The 27,586-nt window shown below is 45.2% G+C and overlaps 1 protein-coding gene across 9 annotated transcripts in view; it reads right to left on the reverse strand.

Moving 5' to 3' along the window:
- Positions 1 to 27,586, reverse strand: part of TNIK (TRAF2 and NCK interacting kinase) — a 313,537-nt gene that overhangs the window by 254,032 nt on the left and 31,919 nt on the right. For all 9 annotated transcript variants that reach the window (XM_054040025.1, XM_054040031.1, XM_054040026.1 and 6 more), the window contains exon 2: positions 7,021 to 7,086. In XM_054040025.1, the coding sequence (XP_053896000.1) occupies positions 7,021 to 7,086 (66 nt within the window). The remainder of the gene's footprint in view (positions 1 to 7,020; positions 7,087 to 27,586) is intronic.

Consider the following 27,586-nt stretch of genomic DNA (forward strand, 5'->3'; position numbering starts at 1 on the left):
CCTTTTGGGGTCCCTTCCAGTTCTATGATTATTATATATATATATATTTTATATTTTGGTGATCCTTGTATATAGGTAACTTTTAGGACCAGACTGTGACTTACATGGGTACTCCATGGTGGGGCTGTTGTTCATGGAGCTTCCTGCCCTAGCTTGTGCCCCCGAGCAAGGGTTTTGCTCTTGAGTTCACAAACTGATCCCTGCTACCACTTCCTGGTGGAACAGGCTTTTCCCAAAGGGGCAGGAAGCGGATGTGGCAAACGCCTGCCATTGGTCTACCAGAGTACTGTCTCTCCATAAGGTACAATTCCTCCCAGTGGTCTTGTTGAGATAGTGTAGCTCAAGCGGGGATCTGCTTCCATAGTTACAATGGATGTAGATCGATCGTCTATTTTTTTTTTTATTGTATAGCAATCTAAGGGTGAGAGCCATGTGACTTAAAAGTGGCTTTGCATCATTACCCTTCTAGTTGTCCAGTAATTTTGAATGATGAAAGACTGTTCATCAATTCCACTGAGCGCCAACTGCAATCACCAAGAATGGTATTCTAGTAATTATGCCTATGAAATTTGTTGGCAATTAATGTTTTCTATCACGCTGTGCCCATCTCACACAATATGGATAGGGAAAGACATTTCACAGCAATGTCATATTGGACCTACGCAAGCTAGAAAGTGTAGTGCGCTAATAGTTCAGGAATTCTTATTTGCGTGTGGCCGTCTTGGGCTGGTTGATGGGGAAATTGCTAATATCTGAAGCACTTTGGTAAGATTTTTGTTACTTCCCCCAGAGTCACGCTCACCCACACAAACAGTGGGAAACAAAGAACGACGGAGTGTGGAAAAGAGCTCCTTTAGCAACACTTTTTATTGCAACTGCTTTGACTGTTCATATTCTTGCTCTAGTAAGAAATGTCAATCCTCCGAGCCCTCGCTGTGTCAAGATTGTTACAGCATTCAGTCATCAGAACACTCTGACTAGCTGCTTTATTAATGCAAATGAAGGGGTTTTGCACTCCACTGCAAACCCTGCAGTCCCTGTCAGTCAGAACCAGCTCCCTTGAGATCAAGGGGAGACTGACCCCTAGTTTATTCTGGCCCTTGACAGCAGGCCCCAGCGGTTGTCATTACAACTTCTCCTTCGCTAGTGGCCTAATGGGCGCTCTGTGCTGTTTGAAAAGAGGTCAGCACATACCAGGAATCTGCACCAGTGCAAAACAAGCCCTGTGTAAAAAGCACTACATGAGTGAGGCAACGGTGGCCAACATATTGGGCCTACAATATGTTTGGTCGAGTGCTAGCCTAAATATTTGTAGACCTGGGGTTCAAGTCCTGGCTCTGCAATCAATCTGCTGTGACACCCTGAGCAAGCCATTTAACTTGTTTCACCTACCGCTCTTCATCAGTCCTGTTTATTTAGCTCTTTGAGGCAGGGACTGTCTCTTACAATGTGATTGTACAGCACCTAGCATAATGTGGCCCTGATCTCAGTTGAGGCCTTTTAACAGTATTACAGTAGTGCATAAAGTAGCAGCTGAGACTGGTTCTAAGAATTGTTATGCATTGTTTTATTTTACTTTGGTTTTATTTGTTTCCCCTCTCCCCCCTGCCCCTCACAACTGAAAAGAGGGAGTTGGGGGCGATTCTCTAATGCAGCCAGAAAATTCAGTTGAAATCAGCAGAGTTTAGGCCACTCAGCCCTTTCATGAGGTGCCCAGCATGTCACAGGACCGGGCCCTATGGCAGGAAACTAGAAAGCATCCACTAATCAGGTGGAGATTTAAGCTTTTAGGGGCTGATCAGGTGGGAAATCAGATGCATAATAGATTCCATCAACTCCTTTATTTTCTCTCTCACAAACTCCTTGCTTTCCTTTGTAAGGAGGAAGCACGCCTTAAGATTTACTCTATTCCAGGCATACTGTACAATGAAACACTTGTCAAAAAGGTTGGGGATCAAACAACCAACAATTCCTTACGTGAATGCAAATGACAGAGATTCAAGATCTCAAATGCTGAGCGGGTTACAAATCCACAATACTTATGTGTCAACTATTAATTTCAAACTAACACATCACATACAAATCCTCTGTCCTGAGCCCTTGCTGGGTTGGTACAGAGCCTCAGGATAGGTAGAGTCAATGGCTGCAGCCACAGATTTTTATTATTTTTTTAAACAATGTAATCCTGGGAAGTGATTTTAAAATGTGATTATTTTGGTGATTAGAAATGTCCTCGTGAATAGGTTTTTGGCTGTTTGACAGTCAGCTATTAAATTCAGTTTGCTCCGGCATAGTCAAGCTGCAGCCCTGTTTCACTGAACCTCCAACAATCCAAAATGAGAACCTCCCACCAAGAGAACGAACATCCTTTGCACTTACATGCCATCTTCTCCGAGCACGTTCCAAAGGCTGGTAAGCATGGTCAATCTCATTTTACAGAGGGGTAGTTGGAGCCAGGGAGAGGTTAATTGACTTTCAACAAGCTCCCTGGGCGTAGTTTGCGGGGAAAGGGGTCAGAGGGGCGTTGCCCCCCGCAAACTGCAAGCCTTGGGCAGGTGCGGAATTCCCACCCCTCCCCCATGCACGGCTCCATTGGCCTGACTGGAGCTTCCCCCCGCCCCGCCAATATAGAAGTCAAACTACGCCTATGCCAAGCTCCCACAATCTCCCGATCCCCCATTCCCTTACTCCAGCCACCAGAATACAAAATTCTGCCTCAAACATTCTGTACTGTATCCTACCCTTTGCATAGCACTCAGCAATCTCAATAGGTGTTTCAATTACAGCCAAATTCTCTTCTGGTGTAAGGGTGTAAGTACTGAATTCAATGGCAGAATTTGGTCCCTAGCGCAGAATATGGCCTCGTGTGATCAAGCAGATAAATAAGCCAGTTCACAACCCCTTTGGATTATGAGATGCGTTATCGGTTGGGTGTCAGATGATAAAGGGCAAGCCTAAGGAATACTTACTGATGATGGCAAGCACTTACTCACAGGAGCAGACCCCTTGGGCTATTCATACAAGCACTCCATAGTGAGTACAAGCGCTCCATTGTCTGACCTACAGCAAGGGAAAAATCACCCCTACTTCTGCTATTTATTTTAACAAGGTCAATAGTCTCCACTAATTGAAGTGCACAAAACAGGTGCTCCCTTTAAAACATGTTTTATTTGAATGTTTATTTTTTTTAATCATTTTCTATTTATGCAATGGAACCACAGAACTGCAAGGCCTGGTTAGAATGGATTTACACATCAGGCACATGGAGCAAGACAAAAAGGAGATCCTATTCCAGCAAGCGAGAGAGAGGGTGCTACCATGAGATGCCTTTTGGGATCCAGTATTAAGGCTCTGGGCTTGTCTACACATAAAGCACTGCAGCAGTGCCATTGTAGTGCTTTAGCGAAGACACTACCAATGCTGATGGGAGGGCTTCTCCCATGAGCATAAGTAATCCACCTCCCTGAGAGGCAGAAGCTAGGTCAACAGAAGAAATCGCCCATCGAACTACTACTGTCTACACCGCGGGTTAGGTTGGTTTAACTGTGTAATTAAAGGGTATAGATTTTTCACACCCCTGAGCAATGGTGTTACACCAACCAAATTTCCTAGAGTAGACCAGGCCTTACAGTCAAAATATGTACAAACTATAGGGGGGACGAGAGGCTACAGATATAGTAGTAATAACTATGAGAGCCAAGCAGAATTTCTGTTTTGGGTGTAAAAAGGAGTGTTCAGATTCAGATAAGTATTGGCAAATTTGAAAATCTATTTTGCTCAACTAGCAGTACAACCTGTATTAGTGTGTCCATTAGACATGCGCAGTTCAGAAATATTTCAGGTTCAGGCCAGCTAGTTTTACAAACTAGACAGAAACAATTGAACAACCCTCATGAGACTTCATGGAATCAAAATCCTGCCATCTGCTCACCCCTAACTACCTGCACGGAGCACAAAAATGCATTGAGCTGCAGTGAACCATGCATCCATCATTGGCTTGCATTTGGAAATGTGGGCCAAATCCTGCTATTCCAAGTTTACACTGCTGTGACTATTGCACAGGGCTGAATTCGGGGAGTTAATGGGAGTTACTCCAAAGCTACCAGAATTCAATTGAATTCAGACATTGCATAGATTCCTAGGCCAGAATGGTGAAGGTGATCGCCTAGTCGGACTTCTTGTATAACACAGGCCATAGGGGACTAGAGCATATGATTTTTTTCTAAAGAAGTCAACCTTGAGGGTGATTACATGGGTTCTAATCTACATTACACCAAATTAGGTATACAAGCTGCGGCAGATTATTCCTGCATAGTGGCATCTCCAGAAAATAATTTAGAGGGAGCAAAAGGGTCAAAGCAACTTTGGACATCTTCTAGTGATCTGTTTCTTTGTCCAGCTGCAAAAGACATTTTCCCAAGGAGATTTTGATGGAATGGCCATCAAGATCTTATTTCTCCCCAACTGTCGAGGAGCAACACCATTAACAGTCAGTTATGCTTCATACTAACAGTTACTCTGGTTCACATCGCTTACATTTTGTTTTGAGGCTTGAGTTCAAGTGTAATTCGGGTAATTAACCATTGGAACAATTTACCAAGGATCGTGGTGGATTCTCCATGACTGGCAATTTAAAAAAAAAAAGTCTTGATTTAAAAAAAAAAAAAAAAAAGAAAAAAAAAAGATATGCTCTAATTCAAAAAGAATTCTTTTGGGGAAGTTCTATGGCCTGTGATATACAGGAGGTCAGGCTAGATGATCACAGGGGTCCCTTCTCGCCTTGAAATGTATGAAACCAAAGTGAAAAGAAAATCTCAGTCTAAACTAGATGGGTGACCAAGCCAGAGAGTTCATATTTGGATGCAAATTTCTTTCTAGCCTGTAGATATTTAGGCCTGTAGTTTTGGTTTGAGCATAAATATTCTCTTCGAAGACCACCACCTTGTTTGCAATGAAACCATGTGAAGCGTTCTGCATCATTTTGATTTTAACTAATCTGAGCACTCTGATTGCAAACAGTTAGTGAGATGCTGTGTGCAGAAGTGAAAAAGGGCCACACTCTGAAATGATCAAAATCTCTTAGTTTTCTGGGGGTAAGTGAATAATTTTAGAGTTTTCTGCTTCAGATAACTAGACTCTTTAAAAATCAAGTATTTTGACAGGACAGGAAACACAAACAGAACTGTGTAAAGAAGAGTGTAAAGTATGTGCAGTTTCTCTGCTTTTCCATACAAGCATTAAGCTTTTGAAGGGATGTTATAGTCACAGTTTCCACTGCTTGTTAGAAATATGCACATGTTAAAATAAGGTCAATCTCTACACTTATTTTACCAGCTGAAAAAAACAGTTTCAGCATCAAACTAATGCTCTTGGCCTTGATGATTCAGGAAGAACAATGGAAATAAAAACAGCATATCATCCTCAATTTAATGCAAAAACACCATCCAAAAAAAAAAAAAAAAATAGCAAAGAGGAAGAATCACCAGAATATAACCTTGCTAAAGTTTGTATTTATTCCTGTTTAGAAATCCACACACTTTTAACTCCAGAAGTTTCAGTTCATCCTCAACTCATTTAAATTCTATCATCTGATTAAAGGGATTAGCCTACAGCAATGGGATGATGTGGAAGCCAGAATTCAGAACAAATATTTCCTGACAGCTTTTAAAACAAACTTTTCCTCCCTTCCTCTCTTGATTTGGGGGAAGCTTGGTGTATGCCAGTGCATGACAGTAAGTTCCATGTTTTCCAAGTGACTGATTGGGAGTGTGCTCCCTCTTCCCCCCCCCCCAAAAAAGACAACTTCTTATTTGCACAATCAAAAGTGAATTTGTTCACACAGATTCACTAACTTTGTTCTGAGCTGCACCTGCAAATACAGATTTTGTGTATAAATTGGGTGTGTACACTTAGGTCTTGTCTACACTAAAGGGAAAAGTTGATCTAAGCTATGCAATTCGAGTTACGTGAATAACGTAACTCAAGTCGACGTAGCGTAGATCTATTTACCACGGGGTCCACACTATGCATTGTTGATGGGAGACGTCTCCCGTCGACTCCCTGCACTCTTCTCGATCCAGTGGAGTACAGTAGTCGACGGGAGAGTGATCTGCAGTCGATTTAGCAGGACTTCCCAAACCCACTAAATCAACCGCTGATGCATCGATTGCTGCGCGTGGATCCCCCGGTAAGTGTAAACAAGCCCTTGTTAGAAAAGTTGAACCAGAGCGACTATTATCATAGGGTAGAACTAGAATAGTTAGCATAGTCCCATGTAGAATTTGAAAACAACTTTCAGTGATTTTTAACCCTCTGTCACACCATGCAATAAGTATATTTAAGACCAACCTTAAAGAAACCCAAACAAGCTGAGATCCAAATTCTGAATCTCGGGTTATGATTTGCTCATTATAGATGTCAGAGTCATCTATAAGAACTGTGTATAGATTTCAAAGAAATATCCAAAGTTTCCAGGGCTCTGGTTGAGAACCATTTCCAATATTAAGAAGCATTTTAAACGAAGCTTCCAGACTTTGAAGTTCCTTTCTTGCAGTGGCCCTTTGCTAAGTACAGATTGGCAGAATGAGTCAGATTGTATCCTAGTTCTGCAATGTGGATGGGCAACTAAATTAAAACCAAACTCATTTCATTTGTCAACCAATCTACTTCCAAATTCCGCTCTCTAGAAGTGACAGGCTAATGTATTAAACTACTGCACCATCTAGATTGCTGCCCACTGAACACATTCAGGAAAGAATGAAAATAAGGGGAAATAAAAACTAATAATCAAAAGACAGTTTCCAAGAACAATTTCAGAACTAGGAACTTCATTGTAATGAAGTTCGAGAAGGAAGATCAAATACAGGTACTGAAAGAAGTTGAAGTTCATAAAGAAGGCTTCTAGTTTCTGTTCAGCTCTGAAACAGATCTAGGGTAATGTAGATAAGCACTGAGCGTTCTAATATGTAAACTTATGTACCAGGAAATCATAATTGCTGCAGACACATTCAGAGACCTTACCTTATAGACTTGCCCATATGTTCCATTGCCAACAAGTTCCACCAGTTCAAAGATACCTGCAGGATCCTAAAACGAAAAAAAAAAACAGAAAAATTTTAAAAATGTAATGAACATTTGCAAGTTTATGCAAAAGAAACATTTGGTTGGAATGAAGTCCACATTTCACTGACAGCTGTTTAAGAGTGCCTTTAATCTGCCCATGTATTAAGGTCTGATCCAGTGAACGATTACCAGATAGCACAATGCTTACTTACCAGTTAGCAGAACTACTAATGGTTATAGGCACCATGCCTTGTACTCAGAGCCGGCTCTAGGCATGAGCGCTCCAAGCATGTGCTTGAGGAGGCATTTTCCAAGGGGTAGCACTCCGGCTCCTTTTTCATTTTTATTTTTTTTTTTGCTTGGGGAGCAAAAAGCTGGGAGCCGGCCCTAAGCGGAGGTGAGCTGCAGCGGTGTGGGGGCGCGGGGAGGGCCACAGGAAGTAACCCGGGGGGGCAGGGGCAGAGGAACCGCCCCCCACCGCCGCAGCTCACCTCCGCTGCGCCTGCTTCCTGAGCGCGCCGCCGCCGCTCCGCTTCTCCCGCCTCCCTCCCAGGTTTGCCGCAAAACAGCTGATTCATGCGGCAAGCCTGGGAGGAGGGGGGAGAAGCGGAGCGGCGGCGGCGCACTCAGGGAGCAGGCGGAGCAGAGGTGAGCTGCGGCGGTGGGGGGCGGTTCCTCTGCCCCTGCCCCCCTGGGTTACTTCCTGTGGCCCTCCCCGCTTGCAGCGCAAATCAGCTGTTTTGCGGCAAACCTGGGAGGGAGGGGGGAGAAGCGGAGGGGCGGCGGCGCGCTCAGGGGAGCAGGCGGAGAGGAGGTGAGCTTCGGTGGGGGGGCGCGGGAGGGCCACAGGAAGTAACCTGGGGGGGCCAGAGGTACCACTCCCCCCCCCAGTTCACCGCCACCTCCTCCCCCCTCCTCCCCCGAGCATGCCGCCGCTCTGCTTCTACTCCCTCCCAGGCAAGCCTGGGAGGGAAGAGTAGAAGGGGAAATGCGGCGCACCCGGGGGAGGAGGCGGGGCCGGGGATTTGGGGAAGGGGTTGGAATGGGGCGGGGAAGGGGTGGAGTTGGGGCAGGGCCGTGAAATTTTTTTTGCTTGGGGCAGCAAAAAACTTGGAGCCGGTCCTGCTTGTTCTAAACATTTGCAAGATCTGGCCCTTAGAAATAGTTGTCAAGATGGTGCTTGAGTACAAGTGCTGTTAATTTACTGCTCACTGCAGACTCTATGCTGTATTTTTATGGTCACTTATGTATGCACAGAAACTTGAATACACCGTATGCTTTCTACAGATAATCAAATCACCACTTATTCTATGGTCAGTTAAAATAAATACATCTTCAGTTAAACAAGAAAAGAGACTTTTCCTGATTAGAGAGAGTTTTGTAAAGCATGCTGGGTTCTCATAGAGACGGGTTCATGCACGCATTTTATCTGGTTTTGATCCACATGGGTGGGTTCATGTCCCCTCACTGCTTCCACCCACCCTGAATGTAAAGTTTAGGGTTCAAATTAACTCAAAAATCTCTACACCAAATTCTGTTGGCGCCACCAAGTTTCTCCTAGCTCCAGATCCTAACTGCTTCAAAATCGTGTAAGCTTTGCAAACTAAAAGGTTTGTAAACCCCTAGCCAATATTTCTACCAACCTGGTCTGGGGTTTGAATCAGTAATAAAACATGAAGTCAGGCTAGTTTTGAATGGGGTCTGTTTTCACAGAGAATTATTTTGCATAGTTCTATTCCTGAGGTCAGTAGTTAATGGCTATCGAGAAGCTAGTGCATTAACAGCTAAACAGTGACTCCTATAGTGGCAGTTGCCTCAGGCCCATGAAGAGCAAAATGTGGACTTTCCCACCATATTACTTTTATTTTAGCAGAATTAAAAAAGAGGAAAAGAGCCAATATCTCCATGAGAGAGACAGTAGGTCTGTCACAGTAGATCCTCCTTCTTGAATTCCCCCAGAGGGCACAGATTTAAATTTTATTAGAGAATATTTAAAAAATAAATGATACAGAAAGTTTGAAGCGTCAGTTATTGGTCATAGGGGGTAACATACAGAGAGTAGGGGTATGTTGGTGTTTTGGGGTTGGGCAGCACACATAGTATATACAGACTGCAATGTCCCCAATGAGGGGTGGGTAACCGGTGGGCGGGATCAGGAAACAGTCGATAAGTGGTGAGGGTCTAACACCCCTATAGGAAGTAGAGACAGTCATGGGTATAAGTAAGTGGGCTGGGTAATGGGGATGGGGTGACCCTCGCTTACCTCTGAAGGTGTGATGCCCAGAAAACAGAATTACAGCCAAATGCAGCCCTACCCATCTTTTGCATAAGTCTCTTCCTCATGCCCCATCTTTTCGGCAAGTGCAGAGTCTAAAGAGCTAGTAATGGGTTAACAGGTTAGAATTATTCACTTTCCTTTTTGAGTCAAGGTCTCTAATACACAGAGCTGGCTGCAGGGGGAAACTGAGCAGGATTCTAATCAGTTTCCCTTTGTAACAGACTGAGCTTGAAGAGGAAGGGAGGAAACAATAATGTTAATATCCCTTAGTTAACAGCTCACATATTAGAGTTGCAAGGCACTGCTGGCCCTGGCTTTATGGGCTCCTGCACAATTAACAGGACCCTCTTTTCAAGGAGCCCTGTATCACTCTTATACTCAGATCCAGGGCCAGCCAAAGGGTCATTCCTGGCTGTGATCCCATCTGACCATAGTGCCTGCATGCCATGAGGGAGAAGTAATGCCTTAACTGCCCTCCTCCTTTCTCCATTTAGGAAGTTGTGCTCTGGCTCTACTCCTGGCTTCCTGATGCATATAGGTCACCAGAAGCTACCAAGCTTCAGAAAAGTGGGTGATTGCAACAGCTTGAGTGGAAAGTGCTTGAGATTACAAGTGCAATAGGAGTTCGGAGTGGAGCCTGACAAACCAAACAGCAGGGAACCAAGTGGGTCTTTGGTGATTTTCTTCACATAGGGCCTCCCAACGGGGCTGCCCAGAGGATTCAGGAGGCCTGGGGCAAAGCAATTTCGGGGGCCCCTTCCATTAAAAAAAAGTTGCAATACTATAGAACACTTATATTCTCGTGGGGGCCGCTGTGGGGTCTGGGGCAAATTGCCCCACTTGCTCCCCCCCCCCAATGGGCAGCCCTGCCTCACAAACCCAGAGTGGGTGCTTCTTACCTTAACTTCTGTACTAATTAAAATTATATATATAGGGAGAGGAGGGGTGTAGGTGGGTGGAGATTAGGTATTTTGGTTTTGGTGTTTTCAAAGAGTAGGATGAAATGAGGGTTACCTGATGGGAACTTCTTTTACACCAGTCAGAACATTAGCTTCTGGATTTTGTATAATTTGCTGGCTAGTACTCAAACAATTTGGCATGCTAGCAAGTTAAGAATTGCAACAATCAGTCTGGGAAGACGGAGGTATAGAAGAGAATCTCTGCGCCAGGAAGGAAAGTCCAAATTCTGGATGCTTTCCTGGGGAGGCAGAAGAGCAATATTACCACCATGGTGGGCTTGAGACATATGGCCTGAATCAGAGATCTGCACACTACATGTCATAGCTAAAAGCACTTTTTAGGTATGCGGCTCCATACCCTTTGTGAGCAGGTGAGAGAAGAGGGGGGAAAACCCATTAATAATGCCAGGGATAGCCTGCAAATGAATTGGAGTCAGAAAAACCTCCATTTTGTTATGCTAAATAATTCCTTTCTGCTGTTTCAGTATTTTCAGGTCTACAACTTGCCTTTAGCTGTTGCTTAGCCATGATAGCAGATACCTGATAACCAGGGTTGGAATTCTTTAGATTCCAAGTGTTTGCATATACTGTACGGAAAAACCACAGTGCAAGACACACTGCTGTACCACAGACATTCCTACACTGAACAGGATCAGTGGTATGCAAAGCATGTGCTCCTGTTGAGGAAGATCTAGTCATGCCACACCCCTGCACTGTAAGAGGTACAAGCGCAGGCTTATATTTCCCTCCACCAGGGCCACAGGCACCAAACAACACTGTCAGGGATATGCCTGGTTTGGAAGAAGCAAGCAAACAAGCAAAGAGGCTCCCAAAGGAGCTAGGTCACAGAGGCCGGAGTGCTGCTGCAATGCAAAGAGTACAGGAGACTGAACTGAAAATAGCAATCTCTTGCAAAGGCTGTCACTCTGCATATCCCAAAGCTGACAAAGCAGTGTTCTTTGTATAAATGAAAACGGGACTCAGAGCCATTAGTGCACTAGGTTCTGATAAACAGAAGGAAAGGAACAGAAAAATAAATGGCAGCTACTGTTTATTGTCAAGTTCTGCTTCCCAGGAGTTATTTTGCTCAGTGCTCTCGCTGAAACAACCTTGGAAGAGGTTTTTCCATGTGCTATGGGTAAATAATCATTGTGAAGTTACAAAAAAAACAAAAAAACACAACACTCCTGTGCTTGCACTACTGTAAAATGTCCACAGGAGTTAGAGATGGAAAAGACCCAATGAGGCAACTAGTCCATTCCAGATCAAAGTTGGATTGTTCCCAACAATACATTTTCAGGGGCTTTGTCCAGTCCCCACGCCCCAGCCAAGGCCAAACTGAGGGCCATGTTAGCAACTTGCTAACAGCCTGAAGGCCATTTCTAATTTGCAAGGCTGCCAAGAACTGTGCAACTCCATGAGACTTTTGTGCAGATTAGTGAGCTAATTTTCACAGAAACTTCAGTTGAAAGTCAACGTGTCCTGTCCCAAGCAGTGGTGGAGTAGAACACGGAGCTGCACAAAACTTGACAGCTGTGGCTATAGCAGGTGGCAAGGTGGAAGGGGCAGGGGCAGGACAGGGACGGGGCTCCTCCCGTCCTCTTTTTTGCTTGCTGAAATATGGTAACCCTAGACAAGCAGCAGAAGTCCTCGTCCCTGCAGTCCAGCTACAGGCATGAGATCTCAGCTGGGTTACAGACAGGCATTACCAGGCTGTCAGCTGTATAAATGTCTCAAACTTCAGGACATCTGGCAGCCCTGAATGCAGAGTAGATTACAAACACTAGTTTTTCCGTTAGCCTGTAGGAGTCACATGACCCACTGTGATCTAGGCAGCTTCCTGGTGATTGGAGCAAGGTGGCACATGAGCTGCACCTCTGTACTAAAGATACGGCACAGGCTTTACCATAGCGCTCCTGGGAACCACATTTGGCCACCCTGGCTCTTACCTGTGCACCTATCAGGCCAAAAGCTATTTTTGTCTCCTGGTTCTTACATCCTCAATTGACTTGGCATCACCCTACACTGTTGGCCCAGAGTTACAATTTCAGTGTAGCCATGGCAACATGACTGGAATGTTAGTGATTCACAAAATTAAAACAGAGCCTGGTCTCTATTCAGGCTAGGGTTATGCCGTTCCTTGACCCCTCTCTTCCCAATGCAGCCTGCAATTGGCAGGAATAAAGAGATTTTTCATTATGTGTATGTGGAGAAGTAATATTTTGTTAGCCTGCCTTACAATAAAATATACACCAGGGAAGGGAGGGGAGAAAGGAAATCTCCTTCCGTCCACAGAGCCTCTAAATCATCTCTTATGCAGTGAAGCGCTTTTGCATCTTAATAGCTGATGTGGGATATTCTGCCTCTCCCATATCAGACAGAACATGGTTACTAGGGTTACCATACGTCCGGATTTTCCCGGACATGTCCGGCTTTTGGGGGTTCAAATCCCCGTCCGGGGGGAAATCCCCAAAAGCCGGGCATGTCCGGGAAAATCGGGAGGGAGGGATGGAGGGCTCGGGCGGGGCCTCTTTGGCCGGGCCGGTGCGGGGCCGGGCCGGGGTCGCGGGGCCGGGGGCATGGTGCCGGGCCAGGCGCGGGGCCGGGCGGGGAGCCGGGGGCGCGGTGCCGGGCCGGGAGCCGGGCGGTGCGCCGGGCCGCGGGCCGGGGTAGCGGGGGGGTGCGCGGGGCCGCGAGCCGGGCCAGGGTAGCGGGGGGGTGCGCGGGGCCGCGAGCCGGGCCGGGGTAGCGGGGGGGTGCGCCGGGCCGCGGGGCCGGGCGGGGAGCCGGTCCGGGGTAGCGGGGGGGTGCGCCTGGCCGCGGGGCCGGGCGGGGAGCCGGTCCAGGGTAGCGGGGGGGGTGCGCCGGGGTGCGGGGCCGGGCGGGGAGCCGGTCCGGGGTAGCGGGGGGGTGCGCCGGGCCGCGGGGCCGGGCGGGGAGCCGGTCCGGGGTAGCGGGGGGGTGCGCCGGGCCGCGGGGCTGGGCGGGGAGCCGGGGGTGCGCGGGGCCGCGGGCCGGTCCGGGGTCGCGGGGCCGGGCCGCCAGGGGGTGCGCTGGGCCGCGGGGCCGGGAGCCGGTCCGGGATAGCGGGGGGGGTGCGCTGGGCCGCCGGGGGCCGGCAGTGCTGGGCGGGCTGGGGGTGGTCGGCCGGGGCTGGCACCCCAGGGCCCGAGCCGACCCAGGCTGGCGCCGCCGGGGGGCCAGCCTGGGCCGCGCCTGCTCCCCCCACACCCCCCCTTACCAGCTTCAGGCTTCCCGCGAATTTAATATTCGCGGGAAGCAGGGGAGGGGGCGGAGACTTTGGGGAGGGGGCGGAGTTGGGGAGGGGGCGTGGGCGGGGCCGGGGCCGGGGCCCCGTGGAGTGTCCTCCATTTGGAGGCACAAAATATGGTAACCCTAATGGTTACCATTTCTTTCCTAGGGCAGCAATGCAAATTGGTCATCACTGCAAGTCTTGACTGATATGGTAGAGATAATGCAGGAGTGTAGTAGAGAGCAACAGCAGCTCGGGAAAGTGGAACGGATATTAAGGAATCAAATATGGATGGCCTTTAAATTATTCGGGGGATGGGGGGAAATAAAAAAAAAAAAAAGGACTGGGAGACAAGTCCAGGATAAGCAGTTCTCAATCTCAGACCAAACAGTGTTCCACAGATAATGAAACTTGCACTCTCTGCTGCTTATAATGATGTACTATATTTCATTTGGCAATCATTGATTTTCCCCTCCCCACCAAAAAAGCTCATTACAGGCAAGTGCTCCAAGGTTCACTTTGACCCCCTTGCTAATACCTATCTGCCCCTCCTCCTCTCCCCCCCCCCCCCCGCCTTTACCAAATGGCCTTGAGACTGAAATAACAATGGCGATGACAGAAATTACACAATCAACATCTGCTGAGTCCTTGCAATTGTTCCTTTGGCAGTGTATATTTCTGACTGTTGGAGCTTTCACGGTCAGGAAAAGCTATTGTTAAGACGGCAACTCAGGGGTGACGACAACCTCCCATTTTCACATGCTCCAAACTCTCGAAAAGTTCTTTAACTAAAACTTCCTGGCTTGTCCTCAGCACATGCATGCGCACACACAATGCTGAAGTAAAATCAAATCAAGTTAGGCAAAGTTGGAGAAAAATCAATCTTTCCAATTTTACAAAAAATAGACTTTTTGTGCACAAGTAACAGAGACCACATTTCACTTTGGAAAAAAAAAAGTAATTTGTATTATTGTAGCAGCAAAGGGTGTGTTGTGCTCAACTGTGTGCAAACACATTGAGACAGTCCCTTCCCCAAAGAACTTACTGTCTACATAGACAAAAGATGGGAGGGAAAACTGAGACAAAGGGTTTGTCTACACTGGAAACTTCAAAGCGCTGCTGCGGGAACGCTCCCGCGGCAGTGCTTTGAAGTGCGAGTGTGGTTGTGTGTGAGCGCTGGGAGAGAGCTCTCCTAGCGCTCCTGGTAATCCACCTCCACGAGGGGATTACCTCCCAGCGCTTGGAGCCTGTCTACACTAGCACTTTAAAGCGCTCAGACTTGCTGCAGTCAGGGGGGGTGATCCAGCAAGTTAGAGTGCTATAAAATGTCAGTGTAGACAAGCCCTAAGAGAGGTGAAGTTACTTGTCCAAGGTTACACAACAGGTCACTGGCACAACTGAGAATAGATCTCAGGGCTCACAGTTCCTATACCTACCAGTGTTCTATGCACAGGGACTAGACCATACTGCCTCTCGCGTAAGATAGACATAATTATAATATGCACATAAACGATACAAGATTTGTTACATTGTTACTTTGTTTGCTTACACTGCGTAAGGCACAGTTCCAAAATAGGCTGAATTAACCTAAGCTTTTGCATTTAAACATATGCTTTAAGCCAGAGGTGGGCAAACTACGGCCCTTCAAATGTTTTAATCCGGCCCTTGAGCTCCAGCCAGGGAGCAGAGTTGGAGGCTTGCCCCGCTCTGTGCATGCTGGGGCTCTGCACGGCTCCCGGAAGCAGCAGCATATCCCCCCTCCGTCTCCTACATGTGGGGCAGCGAGGGGCTCCGCACACTGCCCCCCCAGCTCCCATTAACTGGCAACTGTGGCCAATGGGAGCTGCAGGGGCGGTGCTTGCAGACGGGGCAGCACACAGAGCCTCCTGGCTGCACCTCTGTGTAGCAGCCAGAGGGGGAGACATGATGCTGCTTCTGAGAGCTGTTTGAGGTAAATGCCACCCAGAGCCTGCACCCCTGATCCCCCTCCTGTGCCCCAACCCCCTACCCCAGACCTGATCCCCTTCCTGCCCTCCGAACCCCTTGGTCCCAGCTTGGAGCACCTTCCTGCACCCCCAACCCCAGACCCGCCCCAGAACCCCCCCCCAGCCGAAGCCCTCACTGCCTCCCGCACCCCAACCCCCAATTTCATGAGCATTCATGGCCCACTGTACAATTTCCATATGCAGATGTGGCCCTCGGGCCAAAAAGTTTGCCCACCCCTGCTTTAAGTATTAACCAGTCCACACCTCCTAATGACTTTGCAGTTAACTCTGTCATATACTGCAAGGGTCCAGACCTGCAGAATTACAGGAGTAATGTTACCTGAATAAACATTTCATTGACCTCAGCAGGACAACTCATATACAAGCGTTTTCAGAATGGAGTCGTTAACCAGGACAGCACTGCCATGAGAGAGGCTCATTGAAGAGGTTATTCTGGATTTATGCCAACAAGAGCAAAATTTGGTCCAGAGATCTCTAGCAAAATGTTTAAAAGGCATGAAGATCTACCAGCCAGTTACTTACAAGAAATTAAATACCATAAGTAATGGTATGTGCCTGTACCCAGCTCTCCAAACTCAGGTAGAGCGAGAAACCAATTCCATACCCCTACAGCACAGTGTTCTTCCACCTTTCCATGTTCTCTGTATGTATATATATATCGCCTCAATATATGTTCCTTTCTATGCATCCGAAGAAGTGGGCTGTAGCCCACAAAAGCTTAAGCTCAATTAAATTTGTTAGTCTCTAAGGTGCCACAAGTACTCCGGTTCTTTTTGCGGATACAGACTAACACGGCTGCTACTCTGAAACCTTCCTTTCATGGTTTACTGAGCCTCCATAGCTTTCAGACTCGGGTTGTGAACAATGCATTGCTCTAGGTCTAAGACAGACACATTCTGGAACTAAGGAAACTCCTATTATGCTTTTGACATAGGGCCTGATCTTGATCCCTTTAAAGTCAATGGCAAAAAACTCAGACTTCATGAAAACTGGCACAGGAACACCAGAAAGTGGGGCCCGGGGGGGGGAGGGGGGGGGGAGGAAGAGAGAAACTTAGCAAAAAAAAGTTGCCATTTAGCAAAAAGTAAAAGTACTTTTAAAACTATTTTCAGAGTAACAGCCGTGTTAGTCTGTATCCGCAAAAAGAAGAACAGGAGTACTTGTGGCACCTTAGAGACTAACAAATTTATTAGAGCATAAGCTTTCGTGGACTACAGCCCACTTCTTCGGATGCATCCGAAGAAGTGGGCTGTAGTCCACGAAAGCTTATGCTCTAATAAATTTGTTAGTCTCTAAGGTGCCACAAGTACTCCTGTTCTTCTTTTTTAAAACTATTGTATAATTAAAATTTTCAGAACTTCTGTGTGTAAACGATAAAGCAGAGTATCCCAACTTTAGGGACAAAACCAAACAAGTTCTTCAAAAGGAGAAAACTAATCAGTAAGACACTAGCAGAAGAAGAATTCGCAGCAGGAAGAGTTTTGCAGTTAAAGTAGTTTAGCTCTGTGTAATCCAGACCCCAGCAGAATTAAAGGGGGGAAAACACACACACACACACACACACACACACACACACACCACCTGTGACTGTACTGCAAGATTTCAATATCTAAAAGACACGACGGAACCAACTGTTAACCAATTTGTTATTTAAATGATAACTCAAGGGTGCTTCCTGTTTACAAGGTAATAAGCATATCTTGGGCTAAGTAAACTCAGAGCTGAAGGCTGCAGGTGTTTATCAGTGCTGCATATGGTTATTACTGAATTAGCAAAGAGTACCTTGAAGTCATTATTATACTGGAACATATTTTGCATCCTTTAAACCCCAGTGCTCAGTTAGCTACCGCCCTCAGAACTCCCTATACAGATGTCTGCAACAAACAGGACTGCATCTAATGCTGTCCCTTGCCCATCTTAGCACCCCACTCGATATCCCAACCTCCTCCATGTTCCTTAAGGAGGATCACCTTCTCCCCATATCCCCCCTTAGGAATGACTCCTTTAAACCATATTAGAAGGCACTAGGTTGGAATGAGTGGAGAGTGGGAGAGACACCAATTCAGTCATTATTGCTGTGGCTGTATAGATGGGGAAGTAATAAATCAGAATGAAGGGATTTACATAATCACTATACAGTTATCCCTCCACTCTGAATGGGCTAGTAATGGCCCCCAGCTGAAGTACGGAGATAACTACAGTCATTATGCACATTTTATACTCCTTCAGCCAATCAAAGCAAGGAACTGCATAATTGTGAAATAAGTGAACAGTTATGGGTCAGTAACTGACTAGCACCCCATGCAGATTGGCTGAGGCAATTCCATTGCAATAGAATCTGCACTCACCTTCACTAAGGATAATGACGGCCTGTGTTACTAACAGTTCAAAATACCATGATTTGATGCACCTTGGTCTACAATATGTGCTCCCTTTAAATGGATAGGAAATGTTTTCATAAACTAAGCATCATCAACCAAAAAAAGAACAGGAGTACTTGTGGCACCTTAGAGATTAAAATTTATTTCAGCATAAGCTTTCGTGGGCTACAGCCCACTTCGTCAGATGCATAAAGTGAAACACACACACCACTCGATGCATCTGAAGAAGTGGGCTGTAGCCCACGAAAGCTTATGCTGAAATAAATCTGTTAGTCTCTAAAGTGCCACATGTACTCCTGTTCTTTTTGTGGATACAGACTAACATGGCTGCTACTTTGAAACCCATCATCAACCAGTTAACTTAAAAAGAAATCTAGATTTTAGATCCAGCTGTCTCTACCTGTCAACAGGTGGCTGTGGTTAGACTGGTAACTGTAGTCATAAGAGCAGTTTTCCAAGTTTGGGAAGCACAGAGAAAGGGTCATTTTACAGAACAGTTGGCTCTTATAAATGAATGGTAATGTCACTGTATTCAGCCCGTTCACATTCATGGGAGAGCCATAATCTCTGGTAAGTGTCACAGAGCTCAGCATGAAACAGTGAATGTTTTCTTTTGACACAGGAGACTTTGTCAAATGTACTAGATTACTAGATCGCTTGAAGGAAGAAACATTTCATTAGCTCATTAAACTCCAGCCAATAGGGGAGTCTTGTTAATTCAAAGGAATGAGAAGACCTTACCAAGAATGTGTTCTGTTTAATCACACGGTATTGGTGACAGGTTTCAGAGTGGTAGCAGTGTTAGTCTGGATCAGCAAAAACAATGAGGAGTCCTTGTAGCACCTAAGAGACTAACAAATTTATTTGGGCATAAGCTTTCGTGAGCTAGAACCCACTTCATCAGATGCATGAAGTGGAAAATATAGGAGCAGGTAAGAAATACATGAAAGAATGGGAGTTGCCTTACCAAGTGTGAGGTCAGTCTAATGAGACAATTCACTTAACAGCAGGATACCATCAGATTAGGCCTGAATAAAGATTGAGAATAGTTGGGTCATTACAAAACCTAAACCTATTTTCCCCCAATACTAATTTCCCCCTACTGTTACTCACACCTTCTTGTCAACTGTCTGTTACCTTTCCTCCCTTGGTACCCTGCTGGTAAGTGAATTGTCTCCTTACACTGACCTCACACTTGGTAAGGAAACTCCCATCCTGTCATGTATTTATACCTGCTCCTGTATTTTCCACTTCATGCATCTGATGAAGTGGGTTCTAGCCATGAAAATTTATGCTTGTTAGTCTCTAAGGTGCCACAAGGACTCCTTGTTGTTTTTACGGTATTGGTGATACAATGTGGTATATCAAGCAGCCACCAAGGAGTGACATTCCTGGTTACACCAGATGTCAACCTAAGTGGAGGAAGGGAGATTTCCAATCTATTGCCCTTGGCTTGCTTTTTTTATTTATTTTTAAAATCCTTTTCTCCTTCAGCAAGTTTAATGGCCATCTCAACACATCCATCCATCCAATCTGTCCAAAGTAAATTAAACAAATTAATTAGGAATCCTCTCTTTCTTAATCACCTTAGGCCATTCCTGTGCCAGTGTGGGAGTTTTACTCACAGTACTTTTACTAGTACATTGTTCGGTCAGTTAAGCATCCAAAGCAACAGAGCTTCCACCATATCTCACTCTTCAGCAGCTTAACAGGCCTCCTTGCCAAGTCCTCCTGAAGCCGCATTAACCGCTCCTTTTCTTGTTTGCTTGTGGAACAGGGGGTTGCTGGAGTTGCAGTTTGCGTTGCCTTAATTATGTTGTATTTTGATTTCCCAGCCTTTCCACACTGATCAGTTTTAATACTTGTCCCCATCACACTTTAATCGCTAGAGACCTGATCTTGCAGCCCCTATATAAGTAGCCCTGGTGCTATCCAGGAGAGAGATTATGTGATGAAGAACTGCAGGATTGGGTCCTAAATTTGTTACATTCCCTCCAAAATTGTTTTTCTGAAGCCAAGTAGATATGTTTGAGGCATTCCTCATGGTGGTGAATTCAGATAGCTTGGGCTGACTGGTACCAAGCATTGATGTCTCCCAGACATCTTGTGGGCAACAGAATCCACACCTGCCTCACATTCTAAGAAGTCATCTGCTGTTGCCTCTACTTAGGCATTAACCCATTCACCTTGCTTAACTGTGGCCTTTCCCAGCATGCACAAATATAAACATAATGGGAATGTGAGGAAGTCATGAGAGTTAACACAACAAGCTCCAAAGTGTCTCAGTATAGCTGCCCATAATGGTATGGGACTTAAGGAAAAAGTGGAGGATTTTCAAATGCACTGCATAATGGGTTAGTACATGGACAGCTGCCATGGTCTCCAAGGTATTCCTGACTTACATCTCTTTGAGTAATTTCATTATAATATGGGAAATAGTGTTGGATAAGACAGAAGGGGTTTTCTAGACCAGGAGCAGAGATCAGCAAGGAAAGCAATAAGAAAACCAGCCAATGTTTTGCCACAAGCAGAGATCCTGGATTCTTTTCTAGCTTTAACTCCTCTCACCCCTCCTCAGTAGGACTTCCTGAACATAAACTCTTCCATTTTTCAGTTTTTTGCTTTGGTTATAAGCTGAATAATGAAGCAGAGCCACATTGGACCACTGGGTCCTATTCACGGAGATTGCTCAATCTTATTTCCCCTTCTGTAGCTGAGTATTTTTTTCGTTTGCCCACCCACCCAGAGACTTGTACCAGTAATTATCAATCCATATACTACTGTACCTCGTGATTACTCAAGCAATCCAAAATGCTTTATTTGAAATAGGAATAAGGAATTCATGATTTAATATGTGTGTGTGTGTGTGTGTGTGTGTGTGTGTGTGTGTGTGTGTGTGTGTGTGTGTGTGTGTTTTTCTCTTTCCTGGCTCCAGATCCAAAATGAAAACATTCGTCCTGAAATAGCACCTTAAATAGTGTCTCAAGACCATTGACAAAGCTAGATTACTATTCACACCTCGGCTTGCTATACACTCACTGTGCAGACAAGCACTAAGAGAAAAAAAAGTTCTGTCACAGCTGTCAGACGTGTAAACAGACGTCTCCGTCTATTTCAATCATTCCGCTTCAGCATGTCAGGAAGAGCCATCTTCTGCTTTGTCCACTCTGTCTTCCTAAGACACATGTTCATGGTCTCTACCTCAGCCCTCCCCTAACTTCAGCTGGAGTGGAGATCCTATGTAAAATAATGCTGTAGCCTTCCTTCCTTTCCAAGTTGTCCAGACCCGCTGGTTGTTAGGAACAGCAGAGCTAATCAGAGTGAAGACAGATGTTTCAATTACTTTTCCAGTGAAAACCTATTGGAAGAGAGAAGATGGAAGATTTCCTTCATCTGTCACTTGGCCAGTGCTGGACACAAGCTCAGCATTGTAAATAATAAGTTCACATCTGGACTGGAAGCGAAATAACTATCCGGGAGCAGGAATAGCTGAGGCTGAATCCAGCATGCACAGGCGTAGAGCAGAATTTCTGCTAGCAACATAGGAAGGTCAGGAAGGTTTCTGACCCGGTTTCTGCTTCCTACTAAAACCAATATAAAGGCCACGGTCTGCAGGCCCATTAGGAGGCGGCATGGGAACATTAAACCATTTATATGCATGGGACTGGAATCAAACATTGAAGTTATAAAACCAAAATCCTGCATACACTGCTGTAGACAGACCACAGCCTGAGCTATCCCAGTTATACCAGCTGAGAATTTGGCCCAATATGTCTGCACTGAAAATCATGAAGTGTTTCTGTGGGTAAAGTCCTCTACACCAAAAATAGAGGGCTAGAAAACCATTTAAAATGGTAACTATTATTTTTTTTTAAATGACCATCTTATGCCACAATGGGGAAAAAATTGTGGTAGCAGAGACAAGTAGGCAGTGGTAGAGGGGGTTGTTTCTTCTCAATGCTTTTATGGAGTAAAGGCCAATCTTAAATATCGGTAGCACAAGGTCTACAACAAAGTGGTGATGCTTGCTAGAGATTTCATATCTGATTCTAATCTCAATCATACTAGTTTAACTCCAGATGAACTTCATTGGTGTGTGTAACCAGGATGAAAATCCAGCCCTGGTGTCCTGGTAGATAACATTAGTTTGTAAATCCTAACGGACATATTTAGCATAATCTTAGAGGATTAGTTTCTTCAAGTTCATTTTAGTTTTGACCAGTTCTTTAAAAAGAAATCAGAACATTCTCTCTCATTCTACCCACTTCCCCTGATAGATCAGAGAAATCTCTGAGTATCTGCTAGGTATGGTACCCGTGAATAGTTTCTCATCATTCAATATCCCTGTCCTCCAGTTCATGGAAAAGTTTGCATCCAGAATATCAGAATTTCTGTATGGGATTCCATCTTCTCATGAAGAAACAAGGTGTCAGCAAAAACCAGATTGTGAAGAGATCTTTTGATGTTTTCAGTATTCTAAATGAATGTGGCCTCATTCAGCCAGCAACTTAAGCACATGCCTGGCTTTAGACATGAGAGTAGTCCCATAGAAGTCACAGACTTCGGGACATGGCTGAATTGAAGCCTCATGTCTATAAAGAGCTGGAGAGACAATTACAAATTCTATCTATGGTCCCAAAAAGATCTAAACAAACCAACAGTAGTACTGTACCATGCTGATTGATGTCAGGCTCATATTAAGAGAACAGAAGCTGGAAGCTTTCTTCACTAAGACGACATTATTTACAGTCTCATACTGATAAGATATTCATAAAAGTTTAGATCTTGTCCCTCTGAGAAATAACAGTTTCACATTAGCCAACAAACACTTGCACCAACTTGAAATTGCTACCTACTGGTATATTCAGTCCAACATTTGAGGCTTCCAAAAGGAAATGGATTAATTCATTACACAAACAGCTTCTAAACAGTACTTCTCAAAATAGGAAGTTTCCAGTAAGTACATTTTAAAGCTGAGTAAGGCCAAGATCCCACCTCAATGGAGCATCGTTTCAGTATATGCAGTCAGCGACTCAGATGCCAAACACATTAGGCTTGTGGCTGCCTATAGACATGGTAGCTTGAAAACTTGTTCATATCTTTACAAATCATTGCACCAGCTCTGAAGCCTTTGGTACCAGAGCGCTAAGGACCCCTGTCTAGGATTTTCCCACTGAATGCTTTCCATGTCTTTTCGTGCTCCACTGCTCCCTTCTCTTTTGTTAGTTATGGACAGATTGATGGACATTGGAATGACTGACAATGGGAGATTTCTTACCTTTAAATTGATGTGTTTAGGAGCTAAAGAGAAAGCCAGGCTAAAGTGGTCTGCTATTAAATGCAGGGTTTCTTTTGAGTCTCCGTCTGTTCTCCACTATTGCTGAGTAAGATCTGGCACTAACCATGGAAAGGGGACGGGTTCTAAATACAGATCTGCGATTGGCACTAAGTGTTCTGACCATCCAGCCTCAGGGACGTGCATCAAAAACTCAGGGTCATTGAATCAGTGGCAATTTTGCCCTGGACTTCAACATGAGTGGGAGCAGGCTTTGGGCCATATTTGCTTATACCAGTTCAACATCATGGAGGTCAATGTTCCATGCTGGTGTAACTCCAATCAGGTCTCCTTTACTAAGGAGTGTGCAAGAAAGATTGTGTGAGAGAGAGCAGCACATTTTTTAAAGCCCTACATTTAAGAACTTGTACTCAAAAATGCATTTGGTGTTTACTACCCAAATACACTGTAACATCTGTCACTGACTGACTGGAGATCCCCCATGTCAGAAGTGTGAGTGTGGTAGGAATTCATGCAGTTACTGACAAGACCCTCTTGGACACCTAGGTACTTACAATAACAATCATGCTTTGCACTTCTATAGAACTTTTCATCCTAGCACCTAGAGAGCGTGAAACAATACACTCACACCTCAGAACTCCACTGGGATGTACTATAGCTAAGTACTCTAGCCACTTGAAAAACCTGTAAGACGCCTGATGTAGGCCAAAATTTTCAAGTTTGGGCACTGGAAGTGAGGCTTCAAAGTCAATATTTAATCAGGTATTGCCTTATTGAAGTCTATGGGATGACAGATGTACAGCACCCATGAAAGTTAGGTTTCAGAGTGGAAGTTAAGTCACTTATTTCTGTGCCTGTCACAGGATGGCTGGCCCCTTTAAATGAAGCAGGTCCATTTTTCTCCTTAAAAATGGATACATTCTAATTTAAATTATTTGCCATTACGTTGACAAATCCTTGTATTGTGCTGAGAAGTTAGAGGAAAATGGGTGAATTTTTTTTGTTTTGTTTTGTTTTAAAAATCTGATCACTTTTACACTGGATTCAGATGGGTTTGTCACACTAGCCCAGTTTTCACAGCTCTGATATTTTACTATTAGCACTTTTCAAATAGTTCTCCCCCAGCCTGTCACCTTTCATCAACTCCTCACAACAGGCACCATAACAGCTGGTTACTAGGAAGGGATCAGATAACCCTAGTAGCAATAGCTCCAAAAAAGGACAATACGGAGAGCAGGTTACATTGAATTATTTAGTGTTCCACTAGTTGAGGAACTGCATAAAATGCAGCTGACAGACCAGGAAACTACCCAGCTATATTGAATAAGCTATCTCAGAAATAATGATTAGGAACAAATCCTGACAAAGAGCAAAGTTATACAGTTAAACTTGGGTTTTATAAAAGTGTGCCAGTTTGTATTCTCACACCCACAGATTTCTCATATAATGGAATTCACACAGGGGGGGGGAAAAACCACCAATAAGCAGTCTTTCCCACAGGCCACCTTAAATAATGGGAAGTTCCTTGGTCTTCATCTTAACAGACTGTCACGTATATATGACAGAGAATAAACCAAAAGTCAGATTCTCAGAGGCTGCACATTGGGGAAGCTGCATTGAAGTCAGCTGAGAATGTGACTCAAAATGTTGATTTGCAATAAATTTCTGCTAGTTCACAAAGTATTTTCCCATAGCAAATGTCTGGACTCCTTTGTGGCTGGAGTTGTGTTACACGGAATCTAATTCAGCATGTTGGGTCTCATACCAGTTACATTAACAGAAGTTATTAGGGCTCCACTTCTTGTTTTGTTTGCTTTGTAGGAATAAAAGGATAAATCAATTGTGTGATCAAATCCAATATCCTGCAAATATCAGATGCTTCATAGGAAAGGGAAACTTCTTATGATGCACCTAGCCAATTGCATGGTGCTACAGAAGTGGCATAGGGGTAGGAGAGCATCCTCCTTGTCCCTACAGTCAGAAAACTGTGCCCTGAAGCATGAGATTTGTTGACCCTTCTCTAAGCATAGAACACTGCAAATATGGTCATTGATCATTATTATTTTATTATAGGTGGAGCTGGTAGCACTGCCTGTAGTTAAGGTTGCTTGATATTTTCCATTATAAGTCTAATTTTTCACTTACTTCACCAAAGTTTACCATTTGTGTTGAAACATTTTCCCTCCCAGGTTTCTGCCTTAGGCTGATTTTTGGGGGGGGGGGAGTTGTGGGAGGTAAAGTTTTAGCTAAAAGGGTTCAGCTATTTCCCAAGGACAATACTAGAGGAAAAGGTTGGTTTGCCTACGTTACCAAAAAAATTCTTACAACTCTTTCATTGAGAAGCTCTTGCGCTCCCAAGTTTTGGAGCAGCGACTTGAAATTTGTTAAAAGGGTTGCCCTGGTATCGAGGATGTGCCTTTTGCTATGCCCATGAAAATTCACCTCTCTTTGGCCAAGTTACAAGCCTCCCCAAAATTGCAGTTCACCAGTTCTCAGAGACTAAGAACCGTTTGGCAGCTAAATTTTCTGAAGAGTCTGCTTGCAGTGAGCATGCTTCCTCACCACACAGTTCCTATATGCCAACTAGACTGGGCATCGCCATCCCCACAGTGCAACGAAACATACTCCTTCCATGGCTGCAGGGCTGAGCAAGACTTTTCCTGCAATTGCTCTACCTAGCTACTGCATCAGTTGAGAAACATTCTGCAGAGGATAAAGTTGTGTCAGCATACAGAAAATTAGATGTGCTTATATTATACCCTGCAAAGTCTGGGGAGGGAGAAAAAAGTGGCGCATATAAACCTATGAAAAGTCTGTGGGAGCAACTCTCCCCCCTTCCCCATACCAAATGAAGCCCCTTGGGCACCAGACCCAGGGACTGAGAGAAGGAAGACTCTCTCTCATTCATACCCTTGCTGGTGCCCAGGCAGAACGGAAGAGAAGAAAGCAGCAGCCCAATTTGAATGCCGCAGTAAGGAAGAGGAGGGAGAGTAAGAGCAGTGAGAAAAAAGGGCGAGTAGCCAGACAGCCAAAGTACTAAGTAGTCCTGGGGGGTGGGGGGTAAGGAGGAGGCTGCATACAAAAGTCAGGCCCTAGGTGTTATGTGACCAGGATGTGGGCATGCCTAGTGCTGGAGAAGGAGTCAGGCCCAATGGCCAGAACAGGCATCATGCCTAGCGGTTAGAACAGGAGTCTGTAGCCAGGAATCTGAGCCAGAGGCCAAATGCCAGAGCCAAGAGTCAGAGGTCAGGAATCAGAGCCAATGGTCGGAACTGGGTTCCCTGGGATGGGGTGAGGCAAGGCAGGAGGAGAGCTGGGAACAAGGCAGGAGCTATGGCAGCTGAGCCAGATGCTTTGAGCAGCCAGTGAACTGTTGCAGAGCTTAAATGCCACTCTACTGACTCTTCCAACCAATCAGGTGGTGTAGCCAATCAGGTAGCCTACTACAGGCCAATTGCATTCATTAACTTGCCCAAAGACTGGCTCTGCTACAGGCCTTGCTTCCAGACATGAGGCATTTCAAAAGCGCTGGGCCCCCAAAATTAGTGGACATTTGATAATTTTGGCCTTATTCTCTCTACACCTCAGCTACCCATCTGTGAAATGGGGATAGGAGACCACCTTGTTTCAGAAATGTGTTGTAAAGATAAAATGTAGTAACGTTTGTGATATACACAGATACTGTGAGAAACACCCAGGAGGAATTTGGTAGGTTGGTGGCCAATGCAGGGTTTGGATGGTGAACGAGGCTACCCTGAAAGAGGCAGGGGCCTGGGAAAAAAAGGTAGTTTATGATCACACAATTAAAGACTGTATCATAATGCACATGCACAAGGGGCCAAATTAAAGTTGCACAAACAACCTTCATTCTGACATTTCCTATGACTTGAGTGCTTGGCTGTATGTTAGAAGAACATTAAAGATGCAGGGTTTTGGATGTAATGTAATATTTATATTACAGCACCACTCTTAGACCCCCTAATCAAGAGATAGTGGTCCCATCACTTTGGTATTGTAGACAGGCATCCAGTCCTTGCTCACAAATTATCCCTGCCCATTAGAAAATCCAACTGAAGTATTTGACGTGATGGGCTCAGTTCAACTCCCCGGCAAATTGCCCTTGCAGCACCATGATACGTTATATGTTGGGGACTTGCTACCCTGAGGATCTCAGTAATTGTTGCAAACTCTAGGGTGAACTGGGCCCTGGGATGTATTAAGTGGGTTTGCTGGGCAATCGAGTATCCTGAAACAAAGAATTCCATTTATATTAGCCCACCGAAGTAGGCTGGAAAGATTAAAAATAAATATAAATGTAGAGCAAATCCTGCCTTACTGGAACAGCTTAGTG

This window comes from Malaclemys terrapin, chromosome 9, assembly GCF_027887155.1.
Source record: "Malaclemys terrapin pileata isolate rMalTer1 chromosome 9, rMalTer1.hap1, whole genome shotgun sequence".
Classification (NCBI taxonomy): domain Eukaryota; kingdom Metazoa; phylum Chordata; order Testudines; family Emydidae; genus Malaclemys; species Malaclemys terrapin.